General features: G+C 42.8%; 1 protein-coding gene and 1 non-coding gene across 2 annotated transcripts; both read left to right on the forward strand.

The window, feature by feature from the left end:
- The first annotated feature begins 2,152 nt into the window (after positions 1-2,152).
- trnal-caa lies at positions 2,153-2,263 on the forward strand. The gene is made up of 2 exons: positions 2,153-2,190; positions 2,218-2,263. It is a non-coding gene; the product is annotated as a tRNA-Leu (tRNA).
- Positions 2,264-11,142: 8,879 nt separating this feature from the next.
- Positions 11,143-13,554, forward strand: LOC117553810 (nuclear factor 7, brain-like). Its single transcript, XM_034227881.1, has 2 exons — positions 11,143-11,555; positions 11,651-13,554. The coding sequence occupies exon 2, from the start codon at positions 11,668-11,670 to the stop codon at positions 13,051-13,053; it is 1,386 nt and encodes a 461-aa protein (XP_034083772.1). The 5' UTR covers positions 11,143-11,555; positions 11,651-11,667; the 3' UTR covers positions 13,054-13,554.
- The last annotated feature ends 215 nt before the right edge of the window (positions 13,555-13,769 follow it).

The following is a 13,769-nucleotide window of genomic DNA, read 5'->3' on the forward strand; positions in this document are numbered from 1 at the left end:
ACACCAGTTCTTGAATAAATGCAATACGCAGATTCATTTCCAGGCGAGGCCAAGTATCACACATCAAATCAGACAACGGAACCAACTTTGTTGGAGCAGAACGTGAGCTGAGAGAAGCTCTATCTCATTTGAACCATCAGAAAATTCAAAACTCACTGCTTCATTCTGGAGTGAAATGGAGTTTCAACACTCCGGCCGCATCCCATCATGGAGGAGTATGGGAAAGAGTCATTCGCATGGTCAGGAAAGTGCTGAACTCTATCCTTCATCAGCAACATTTGGATGATGAAGGACTACAAACACTCCTGTGCGAAGTGGAAGCCATATTGAATGACCGTCCCATTACAAAAACCTCAGAGGATCCAAATGATCTCAAACCCCTGACTCCAAATCACATTCTCTTGTTAAAAGGCAAACCTTCTCTACCACCCGGGCTTTTTGACAAAAATGACTCCTACTCCAAACGACGATGGAGGCAAGTTCAATTCCTTGCCAATCTCTTTTGGCACAGATGGATTCAGGAGTATGTACCACTGTTGCAAGAGAGACAACGGTGGCCAAAGGACAAGAGGAACTTTGTCACAGGAGACATTGTCATCGTAGCGGACTCTAGTGCCCCTCGCGGATCCTGGCTGTTGGGCAAGGTACTGCAGACCTTTCCCGACAGACTTGTGCAGTCGGTTAAAGTCCGGACGAAGTACAACATCCTGGAGCGACCAATCACGAAGATCTGTCTTCTATTGGAAGCTGAATAAAGACTGAAACCCAACTTCTATTATTGGGGTTACCAACCCTATTGGATTATCTACATGAACAATGAACATTATGGATTGAGAATACTGATATGGACTATTCTATTTGGCTGCAATGTTTTGTATGTTGTTGAATTGTTATGTTATTATACAGTAACAATTAAGAGCCGGTGTGTTGCAGCCAATTTGATGTATTTTAATATTTGTATATGAAGGTGCTGTGATACTACTGAATTGACCTGGGCATAGGCGGGGACTCAGCCAATTTCAGGGTACAGCCTACTATTTGGGGAGGACACAGGTGCACAGCATCAGGGATTGGGAATCACCAGAGGGAAGCCACACAGTTTTTCAACCGTGCGTGTTTTCGCTTATTTTCTGTTTGTTTTGAGTTAATTTCAGTTTATTTCTTTATCACAGTTAGTTGTTTAGTTATCAGTTAAACACCCGGCTCTTGTTTTGCTGTCATCATCCTGCAATCCAAATAAACATCTTAAATGCACTCAAAGAGAAGACCTGATTTGCTGTCAACACCACGCGTCTGGAAAAGCTTCACACCATATCCCTCAAGGCAAATATTTGTTGTTCGGTTGCCTTTACAGGCAATGATGTTACAGTTTAAAAGACCAACACTGGTTAAAGTTGTAAGTAATATCATATTTGTCATTATCTAATTGCCTGTATAAATGGAAAACCAAGTAGATTAGTAACTGTAGTTTTGCCTTGTTCAGCCGATCAGATATTTAAGTAAGATAAGAAGTACTTTATTGATCCCAATTTGGGAGATGTTTGTGTTGCAGCAGCATAGAAAGACATGGCATTGTATGTAAATATGATGTTCTCAATGGACGGTGCATTTTTGGCTAGCCCCACCCAGGCCAATGTTGACAATGGGTGTTTCTCAATGTCGAGGAAAGCTGCTCCAGAGCCACTATTTCCAGCATACTACGTCATCGAGTGCTGCCGAAGGACTGTTCCAATCTCCAGCATACTTGGAATTCTACCGAGCCCAGCGTACTTGGTAGCGAGAAATTTCAATGCTGCACATGTGTAGACTCCACGGTCTTAAAATCCCCACAATGCTTTGCGCACGGACCAATTTCCCCAAATCTGTGGAGGAAAATGTAAGGCGGGGCCTCTCATATGACGCACACCTGCATACTTGCTCGCCTGTTCCACTCTTTGTTTTCCGAATGCCAGGAAGTATTCTTGCCTCGCTTCTGAAGCAAGTGACTCGGAAGACATGTGCTACCAAGCAAGCGCACTCGACATTGAGAAACACCCAATCGTGATTGAAACAGAGATTTTGGTACCAAAGAATCATCGATTATTTAGTGACTTAAACCTCGCAATTATAAACAATTTTGCCATAAGTGAGACAGAAAATGGTTAAAGTAGTAGTCAGTATGGCCGAGCGGTCTAAGGCGCCAGACTCAAGGATCAAGTCCTTCCTGATCAAAGGGACTTCTGGTCTCCGATTGGAGGCGTGGGTTCAAATCCCACTCCTGACAGCTTTTTAACCAGATTTTTATTGTTTACCACGTACCAAATTTGATCATTAGTAAACCTTGTTTCAAAATATGAGCCCATCTGTCCTGCAGATGTTGAAATCTTTCTCAGAATAGGAGAAAACCTTGAACTGCTGGTGGTTCTTGAGAAAAAGTCAGTCGACCATAAACGTCTGAAAACATTTTAGGGCACTTTCTTTAAAGGGGACCTATCATGCAAAATGCACTTTTGTACGTCTTTTATAAATGAATATGTGTCCCCGGTGTGTCAGGGAACTCACCCCTCTCTCTTTTCCTCCGTACCCAAATCTCTTAAAAACGGGGCTGATTATTATTTGAATTGTTCTGACATCAGAAAAGGGGTGCTCCGCCTATATGGGCAACTCTCCACCTATCAGGGGAATGAGAGACCGCTCGAAAGCGCTGGAGACGCTGTAGTACATATGCCAGGCCTGTAAGTGGCGCTGTAGTCTGCCACAAAAGCAGAATCAGCCCGTTGCAAAAACAGGGCTGGAAAGATTAAATAGAGCGAAATGAGGCGTGGCTAAAATGCATGATCTGTTTGGTATTTTGAAAAAAAAACTTCACAGACATGTTTTATATAGGTATGGCCCTACAATATATGTTTCAAATATAGCATGATAGGTCCACTTTAAGTAATCTAAGATACACATCAGTCTGTACCAAAGGAGAAAGGAAATGTGATTATTGAGTGTCTTAAACCTGCCTATTATAAAGCATGTCTAGTTTATCCAAGAAACAGATTTGAACCCAATTGAATCGGGTTCAAATCCCACTCCTGAGAATCAGTCTTGTCCCAAATATTCAATTAAAGTCCATGAAATCAAAAAGCCAGGATTTGCTGCCATTTAAAAACAGACACTCAGCTATGCTGCAACCCACGAGCTAACGGTCATTTTAGATATTTCTGTCTAAAACAAAGTGGTGGAGCGACCGTTATTGCCATCCTAAGAGCCATCACACATCAATCACTGCCAATAACACATTGTTTCTCTAACCATACAGATGGTTTGCAGACATTTAAGAAAGCCAGATATTGGAAATGTCTGCAGTTTTACCACAAATATTCAGGGTCTCGCCTGGTGAGCCTGTTCATCACAGACTGTGTGTGTGTTCAAAATACGGTTCCTGCAGAGGGCTGTAAAACAAAGAGCAGGTAGATTGATTGTGTGTGTGTGTGTGTGTGTGTGTGTGTGTGTGTGTATGTGTGTATGTGTGTGTGAGTGTGGCGACCCACGTCTAAATAATGTGTATTGACTGGCTTCAGTCTGAAACACATCAGAGAGTTTGTACGTGAGCTTGTGTGACAAGACTGCATGGGCTTTGTTTGAAAAAACAGTGTAAACACACACACACACACTGTTAGAGATTTGGAGGGATAACTGGTCCGCTTTTCAAATCTCCGCGCGTTCCTATGAAGCTGTTTATAATACAGGAAGGAATCCATATCTACAAAGTAACAGTTAATCTACTTTAATGGCAATATGACAATGCAATACAATCATTACAATACAACATGATATATTACAGTTATATTGCAATGCTTAAGGAGTAATGCCGGCTTACTCCTGCTCTAGTCCGCATACTGCAGAGCTACTTTCACCCGAGGGCAGCATGTGAAGAAGAGGCCGAACGCCAGGGATCCACCGGATATATACCAGAGTAAGAAGGAGGGGTTTGGTGTTAGGTCAGCTGGTCATCTTTTCAGGTCATCTCATTGGGAGACGCAACGCAGCAGGAAACGCAGCAGGAAACCAAACAGGCTCACTTTCCAACAAAAGGTCTCAAGGCCTGCATACCTACACCTCCCCCACAGAGCAATAAAACCCTGTTTACTCCAACCAGCCCAGAATGTTTATAGCCATTTGTAGTCCTTACATTTATGAAAGGATAAAACAGAGAAATCAATATAAAACACAAACACAGGTATTGTTTGAACAGTATTCACTTAACTGCTACTGTTGATAACCACCAGAGAAACCCAAGAGACCTCTCTTAACATCACAAACACTGCAGCTAGATCTAAGTTGAATGCAAATCAGGACATGCTCTCACCTTCCCCCATCTTCCTTTGTCCTCAAAAACACATGTCAACAGGCCCCAAATGCAGCTCACAGTTTTACCCAAATTATTCCCATTTTAAGCTTATCCATAGTTTGCTAACATGAATAAATACAAATATAACTCTACAAATCCCCCTTTTTATCTCCTTCTCCAGAGATAAACTTAGACAAGGCATTTTGAAATATACCCACGGTCATTCTTTTCTACTGTGTCCGTAAATCCATCCGAAGCTGGTATTCAGAGTACTTGAAACCTTCATGGAGACCGAACACCACTTTCCATTCCAGTGAAGGAACCATGAGGGGGTAGCTGAGTGCTAGAATCATCAGCCCCCCCCCCCCCCGGAGGAATAGCCCACAAGGACAGCTAATAGGGAGGGGGAGATGCAGCTTTCCCTTCACGGGTAGAACTGATCAGAGCGAAGTAGACTCCTCTGCTGCCTCGACAAGTTCCCTGTGCCGTCCTGGCTTGCCGTGTCTTTGTCTCCCAATCCGCTGACGGCAGCTTCTGGGCTGCCTGCTAGAGAGATGTCTTCCTCCTCCTCGTCCTCCGGCCCGCTGATGGCGGCTTCCGGGTCGATGCTGTAGAGATGTCTCCAGGGTCCTGCTCCTCCAGTCTGCTGCTTCCGAGTAGTCCACGTCTGCCAGGGCCACGTCCGTCCTGATGTCGTCCCCTGGTCCTAGTAGGTGGTTTCCCCGCCGCACACTGGCTCCCGTGGTACGAGCTGTCCCCCTTTTCTCCCAGGCAGACGGCATAAGAGGTCCGCTGGGTCACTCGGTCGGGGTCGGAGAGCCTGGGGTTGAGCCACTTTGTCCTCGTGCTTCTCGGGTCCCCCTTTTGGCGCCAGTGACCTGTGTGGAGAAATCTGATACAACTCCCTCAAGCCTACGCTCAGCTGTTTTGCCCCACTTGGAGCCTCTTGGTGGGGTGTCTTGAAACAACAGCCGTCTGTGAACAGGTTTTCCAAATTAATTGTAGACCTCCTATCTGCCAGTGCAGCTTCAGAATCTTAATACTTGGACTGTGCCAACTAAATAAGAACCTCAACATCTTTAGGTAAACTAAATAACATATTTCAATAGCTCTGAATTTCTGACAAGCATCTGTGTTTATTTTTAAATGAAATCCTATTTAAAATCCAAACATAATATGAACTGCTAATGTTTCTGGTAAAGAAACACACTAATGTTATGGATTCAAAAACAACCAAAATCACGATACTAACAAAGTGAATGATTTCCTGGTGATACTGCTCTTACCTGTCAGTGCTTAGATATTATCACGCTGAAAAAATGAATACAGAATTCCAACAAACTGTCATCAAATGTCTTTCTATTATAAATTTAGATGAAATGTATATCCCTATAATGACCTAAATAATAAAGTCTATGGCTTTTACTTCTTTACCAGGCTAGTTACAGGATGTTGTCTAAATTAAATTCTGTCTCAATACACTACTATGTTTTAGCTTTAACTGTAATATGTTCTTTCTACATTTCCAACCTCAGTTACTCTAATGTCTGTTAAAATATTACAAAATTGTTTCATTATCACAGGTCAACTTCTTCGGTTTCACAGTAGCCCCTTGGCCACTACTTCTTTGTTACCTGTTATAATTCAAATCAATATTTAGAAACATCTCAACCTTCATCAAACAGTATCTTATCCCCAGATATGGAGCAGGTTAATTACATTCAATGCTCAATCCTTAAAAGAAAAATGTAAATTGTGAATTTTACAGCCATGTTAACATTTATACATTATACTCACTCCCCCTTTTACACATGAAATCATGTGTAACAAAAGCCTGTAATGGGAGGGGAACAAAAACTGTCAGGTAATTGGTTAGGAACATAACGAACATTATTATCATTATTTCCACAGTGAACACTTCAGTGAAAAGAAGTGTTCCTCTCCGTCCTTCAGGCCTAAAAGAAACAGAATCTTCAGATTGTAGTTTTACATTTGCAAACCGCCAACTCATGTGAGAGGAAAATATCACATGTGCGGTTTCCCCTTTTTGTGGAATTTTTAGGAAACCTCTCGTTTCCCTTGGAGCTCCAAAATAATATGTTAGTCCAAAAACATGCTTGGTTAGTTATTGTTTTAGAATCATGCAGTTACACTGATCACATGCCGGCATTCATTCACACTCACACTGTCTGGTTGTCATGTCAAGTTTGGTCAGGTTCACCCCAGAGTCAGTCATCCACAGTGCCTTGTCAAGTTACACTGTCGGTCAGGGTCAAAGGTCAGTTGGTCTCCGTCTTTTTTGGCCATGTGTCGTGCTCTGCAGAGACTTTGACATTTCAGCATAGGCCAGTATCCTTTGTCTACAAAAATATGTCACGATTTCAACTATAATTTTCAAGATGATTCTCACTTGTCATTGGGACTTCCGCCTCCCACTTTTCCTGAAACTTGGTACAAAACTCACTTCCTTCGAGTACCACTACTAATTAAAATGTCTAATGAGCTATTTCAGAAACTTGTGTACAATAACTATTATCTTGAGTCAAAACATTACTAGGATCTGTGTCGCTCTGCATTTCATAGCTCATTATAATTCTGGTCTACTTAAAAAACGATGTTAAACTCTTTAGCAGTGTGTGGAACCTTGGGTGTCCGAACATGCAACAATTACTCCCTCCTTTATCAAGGATTTAAAACCGAAGTCTGGTAATAACTATGCCACAATGGTGAAATCAACACTTTAGATTGGAATTTAATATGTGGCTTGGCACTAGCCATTAATACAAACAAAGATTTGTCCTATAGAGTGGTTCCTAAAACTATCCTTTTAATGGTGATCAATATTGTAACCAATGAGATCACTACTTTATTCACACGTGAATAAAAATGTCTTAAAGAATGAATTGTTAACATGATGAAAATATTGAAGAATATGGTTCTACTCTGTCAGTGTGTTTTAGGATGATTATCATTTTACTTTAATAGTTTCCTCTTTACTGCTATTTTTAATTTACCAAATGATTAATACATCTTTCTGTCTTTACGTATTTATGAAGTTAATTCAAGTTATTTAAATGTGCGTTTTGTGAATAAGTGTGTTTATGTGTAACTCACTCATTCCCGTTCTCCTTTCCTCCTCCCCTGGTTTTCTCAAGCCGTGACCCCGGCCTCCTCACTTCTAATCGACCATGCCAACTCCTCTGATTCTGTCTTCTCTTCAGTCCATCAGCTGTTGAATCCATCCGCTGTAACTTTTGTAGGCAGCCATTGGCCCAGTCACATCTGCAGCCCCATCATGCCACTGTTGTTGCACTCCTCCTTTACAGTCTCTCTGCTGTTTTTATGGAGGGCGGATTCTGCTCTCATGTCTATTGTGCCAAATCTCGCGGCGCAGTTTGGAACTTCATGTCCTGTTTGAGGGACCGATGAGAGTATCTCTCTGTATGTCAGCATGCTGGTTTGGTTCTGGATGCCACAGGTGGAGATAGTTCTGGCTGCAGTATTGATGTAGTCTTGTTGTTGTTGTTGGTTCAGCTCTGGTTCTCTGTCTGTACGATGGAGAAGGAGGAGTCTCCTGTTGGGTTAGGTCTCGTTGTCTGCTTGGAGGGTCGGGATCAAAGCCTTTCTAACTCAGAGGGGGAGTCCAAGTCCCGGTACACATTACCTATAAGAAGTCTAGCACATTGATGTTAAATAAATCCAACCCTTTCCACTCTGTCTCTTTCTAATCATACTATCTGTCTTAGTTGTTAAATGCCATCTAAACAACATAATTAATGTCTACTTATGATATTACAAAAACTAACTACAAAAATTGTTTCATCCATTGTTACATATTTACCCAACACAACTCTGAAATACTTACATGTTTCCAGCATCACATATTCCACACACTATGAAAGAACATCTCCATATCTTCTCTCATTTTAAATCCCACTGTTACTTCGAACAATAGTAAACCTGCAGAGCACACCAATCGGATCACAGCAATGAAATTTGAATCAAGTGTAGGCCTCTGTCTTCTTTCTGAACATTTATTTATATTGTCTACATTTGCAAACAGTTCGAGTGTAAAATGTGTTTTGCACAATGTATTTACACTCTACAGATTCTTGAGTTTACTCATCTCCTGGTGCTGTCGTTGTAAAAAATGTTCAATCCCTTATTGTTTTGTACCAGTTTACCAAACAATACCGGCCAGCAATGTAATGATTAAACTCTAAGCTCGCATAAGTTTCAAGGGTGTGATACCCCCTTTCAGCCACTAGATGGCAGCAGCAGAAGTTTCAAGGGTGTGATACCCCCTTTCAGCCACTAGATGGCAGCAGCAGAAGTTTCCAGACAAAGGGAAACGCTCTACCTTGGTTTAATATATAACAGACCTCTGGCTTTAAGCTTTTAGCATTGGTCTGTTATTTAAACCCCAGTTTTAAACGGCGACTCGATCTGATATATCGAGTTTTCAGGTTTTGCCGTGCAGGATTCAAACCTCGCATTCACACAAACTGCACCATTTCTACGCCACTCAGGAATAAACACCTGCAGATCCACGCCAAACTGCTCTATTTTACGTCACGCAGGACTTTCGTCTACCTGTCGATCAACGTTTACGTTTTGTATATAACTTTCCTAACATAGTAAAATATGCATTGTATATTCCATTTAAACTATAAAAACACTGTGAAACGCCTACAGACAATCCTAAAGTTTTAGCGTATCCAATTACAGACAGGCGACTTTCATCGTCTGCTTACCTTATTTGCAAAGTTGCAGAGTCCTGCTGATTGTCTGAGATGTTTGAAAGCGTCTGAATTCTTCCTCAGCTTCGTTATAGACGTCGGGTCACCATTTTGTTGGAGATTTGGAGGGATAACTGGTCCGCTTTTCAAATCTCCGCGCGTTCCTATGAAGCTGGTTATAATACAGGAAGGAATCCATATCTACAAAGTAACCGTTAACAATAATCTACTTTAATGGCAATATGACAATGCAATACAATCATTACAATACAACATGATATATTACAGTTATATTGCAATGCTTAAGGAGTAATGCCGGCTTACTCCTGCTCTAGTCCGCATACTGCAGAGCTACTTTCACCCGAGGGCAGCATGTGAAGAAGAGGCCGAACGCCAGGGATCCACCGGATATATACCAGAGTAAGAAGGAGGGGTTTGGTGTTAGGTCAGCTGGTCATCTTTTCAGGTCATCTCATTGGGAGACGCAACGCAGCAGGAAACGCAGCAGGAAACCAAACAGGCTCACTTTCCAACAAAAGGTCTCAAGGCCTGCATACCTACACCTCCCCCACAGAGCCATAAAACCCTGTTTACTCCAACCAGCCCAGAATGTTTATAGCCATTTGTAGTCCTTACATTTATGAAAGGATAAAACAGAGAAATCAATATAAAACACAAACACAGGTATTGTTTGAACAGTATTCACTTAACTGCTACTGTTGATAACCACCAGAGAAACCCAAGGGACCTCTCTTAACATCACAACCACTGTAGCTCGTTCTAAGTTGAATGCAAATCAGGACATGCTCTCACCTTCCCCCATCTTCCTTTGTCCTCAAAAACACATGTCAACAGGCCCCAAATGCAGCTCACAGTTTTACCCAAATTATTCCCATTTTAAGCTTATCCATAGTTTGCTAACATGAATAAATACAAATATAACTCTACAACACACACACACACACACACACACACACACACACACACCTCCCAAGAAACTCCCAGATATCTCACAGAAACTCATTTATAGTCACCAAATTGTAATCTCAAAACTCATGGAAACTCAATCATTTCAAAACATCCTACGACTCCTTGAAGGCTATTAAAACTCACATCCAAAAACCTCTGGAAACTCGTTATAATCCCCCCAAAAACATTACTTTCTGAGAGTCTCGTATTTATTATTTTGCATTCTATCTGATTATTATCATCTATCCATTTTTGTTGTTTTGTCGGAGATTGAAGTCATATTTCTGATAAAACAACACAAATATTAACAGACAATATCAAAAATAAAATGTACCCTTTATTTAACAAAGCTTCATTTATATTCCTTAGTGTAAGGGAATAATTTCGCCCTACATGTTTACCCTTTGCCCTCTGACGCAGCTGACCAGCCTTGAGCAGCCGTTATCTCCCTTAAGGAGGGGCTGCCCTAGCAAGTTGTTGTTGTTGTTGTTGTTGTTGCCAGTTTGTGACCGGGCAGCTCTCGGTCAGAGATGTTATTGTTGTGGGACACCTGGAACACATCCTTCTCGGGGTGTAGATGACCCCGAGCCATAAGCGACAACAACTGTGATTCAGTGTCCTCAGCTGTTTAGTCTCTCTATTGAAGAATGTTGATTATTCTCTCTGAACTAGTTCAAACCTGGAGCTACAGGAGGGCTCTTCAGAATTGATTGTGGCATCTCAACCGGGTGGTCAACTCGTGGCCCGTGACATGTCTTGTGAATTCTCCGGCCGAAGCTCCGAATAAACCGTCAGTGTTTGCCATCAAAGCTCCAGCTCTCCTCGTGTCTCTCTGAGTCCTGACTCCACTTGCTTCAGAAGTTTCCCCCACAGTTTGTATTAGTAAAGTAATTCATTATGAATTTACTCCAGGTGGAACTAAACTCTGATTTAAGAGTTTATTATATTTCACATCATTCATCCACATCTGTGAAGTAACTAAAGGTGTTAAATACATGTAGTGGAGGAAACCATGTACCTCTGAACTGTAGAGGAGTAGAAGTACACAGTAGCATCCAATGGAAATACTCAAGTAAAGTACAAGTACCTCAACATTGTACTTAAGTACCGTACTTGAGTACATGTACTTAGTTACATTACACTTCTGGGTCTCTTCTCAGGGCCATCCAATCTCTGTACGCACCAAGAGACGGACTTGTTTCCCTCTCCAATGAAACATGAGTTTATAGTTTGACTCCTCCTCTACAACTTCAATGCAGCAATGATGAGACACACCCTGAGTCACATGAGAGGAGACAGAGTTCAGCAGAGGAGGCGTGACAGAGCTCCTCCCTCACTGACTCACCTGAGACAAACCAGGAAACAGTTTGTTCCTCTTCCTCACTGCAGAGAGACAGACGGACTGAAAAACAGACGATCACATTCACCTTCAGACCAAACTAACAACTTCCTCTGAGTTCAGCTACAGGAGAGAAAAGTGGAAACTGCAACACTGCTGCTTCAACCTGCGGACCCTCCCCACGCTGAAGGTGAGTCTCCAAACAACACTCACAGTGAATTTCAGTCAGTAGAGGAGGGGGAGGGGAGCCGTGACTGACTGTACTTCCTGTCTGCTGTGTTTCAGCTTCACTCAGAGACAACATGGCTTCCAGGTTAGAGGAAGATCTCTGCTGTCCGGTCTGTCAGGACGTCTTTAGAGATCCTGTTGTTCTCTCCTGTAGCCACAGCTTCTGTAAAGCCTGTCTGCAGACCTGGTGGACGGGGAAAGAAGCAAAGGAGTGTCCAGTCTGTAAGAGAAGATCTTCAAAAGTTGAACCCCCCTGTAACCTGGCTTTAAAGAACCTGTGTGAGACCTTCTTACTGGAGAGAGGTCAGAGACCTTCAGAGGCTCTCTGCAGTCTGCACTCTGAGAGACTCAGACTCTTCTGTCTGGACCATCAGCAGCCAGTGTGTGTCGTCTGCAGAGACTCAAGAACACACACCAACCACAGATTCAGACCCATGGATGAAGCTGCTCAGGATCTCAAGAAGGAGCTCCAGAAAGCTCTGCAGCCCTTAAAGAAGAAACTGAAGCTCTTTGAAGAAGTTAAAGTGAAGTTTGATCTAACAGCAGGACACATGAAGGTCCAGGCTCAACACACAGAGACGCAGATTAAGGAGCAGTTCAAGAAGCTTCACCAGTTTCTAGAAGAGGAAGAGGAGGCCAGGATGGCTGCACTGAGGGAGGAAGAGGAGCAGAAGAGGAGGATGATGGAGGAGAAGATGGAGGCTGTGAACAGAGAGATAGCAGCTCTTTCACACACGGTCAGAGCCACAGAGGAGGAGCTGAGAGCTGAAGACGTCTCCTTCCTGCACAACTACAAGGCTGCAGTGGAGAGGCTGCAGCGCCCCCTGCTGGAGGCTCCACAGTTGCCCTCAGGAGCTCTGATGGACCAGGCCAAACACCTGGGCAACCTCAGCTTCAACATCTGGAGCAAGATGAAGGACATGGTGTCCTACTCTCCTCTCATCCTGGACCCAAACACTGCTCATCCAGACCTCATCCTGTCTGAAGATCTGACCAGTGTGAGAGGAGGAGAGAGACAGAAACTTCCTGATAATCCAGAGAGGTTTGAGAAACACCTCTCTGTCCTGGGCTCTGAGGGCTTTAACTCTGGGACTCACAGCTGGGATGTCCAGGTTACAGGCAGTACACACTGGTTACTGGGTGTGTCAGCAGAGTCTGTCCCGAGGAAGGGAATCATACTGTCTGGATTATGGATGATATGTTTCTATAAAGGTAAATACTCAGCATGGTCACCATCAGAACCACCCACTCCTCTCAGCCTGAAGAAGAACCTCCAGAGGGTCAGAGTGGATCTGGACTGGAACAGAGGAGCGTTGTCGTTCTCTGATCCTGACACTAACACACTCATACACACCTTCACACACAATTTCACTGAGAGGATGTTTCCACACATTAACACTGTGGAGGAAGTGAAGATATTACCACTGAAGGTGTGTGTGACAGTGGATCAGAGCAGGTAGAGATAAACAGGATCATTATATAGTAAGATGATCAGACACAGACACACACACACACACACACACACACACACACACACACACACACACACACAGATGATTATCCGGTCAGATGAACAGATAGTCTGTCAGGCAGATTGATCAGTCACTTATAAGTCATTTAAACACTTAATGAGTTCATCAGTACAACATGACTGACACACGGTGGCACTCGCACTCTGAGTGTGTGTGTGTGTGTGTGTGTGTGTGTGTGTGTGTGTGTGTGTGTGTGTGTGTGTGTGTGTGTGTGTGTGTGTGTGTGTGTGTGTGTGTGTGTGTGTGTGTGTGTGTGTGTGTGTGTGTGTGTGTGTGTGGTGTGTGTGTGTGTGTGTGTGTGTGTGTGTGTGTGTGTGTGTGTGTGTGTGTGTGTGTGTGTGTATTGTTTTCTCTGAGTGTTCTTAGCCTGAGGGAAGATAATGTGTCTGTTTGTAGGTATCTTGAATTCTATTAAAACCAGCAAACGTATATTTGTCCTTCTCATTTATGACTGTTTACCTCAACAATATCCTCCAATGGTTGTGGTGATGAAAACGTTGACAAAAAAAACTATTTTATTGAATGTTTTATACCCTTATGTAACTGCTAGATTCTTACTTTCCTTGTTTTGTTGGTAGGAAAAATACATTTTGTGAATAGTCTAGGCTAAAAACAAGCCTCAGAAACTGTAATCCAAAGCGATG

Source organism: Gymnodraco acuticeps, unplaced genomic scaffold, assembly GCF_902827175.1.
Source record: "Gymnodraco acuticeps unplaced genomic scaffold, fGymAcu1.1, whole genome shotgun sequence".
Classification (NCBI taxonomy): domain Eukaryota; kingdom Metazoa; phylum Chordata; class Actinopteri; order Perciformes; family Bathydraconidae; genus Gymnodraco; species Gymnodraco acuticeps.

What these genes read in the sequence shown, in the direction of transcription:
- LOC117553810 (XM_034227881.1), top strand. Translation starts at nt 11,668, where the DNA reads ATGGCTTCCAGGTTAGAGGAAGATCTCTGCTGTCCGGTCTGTCAGGAC.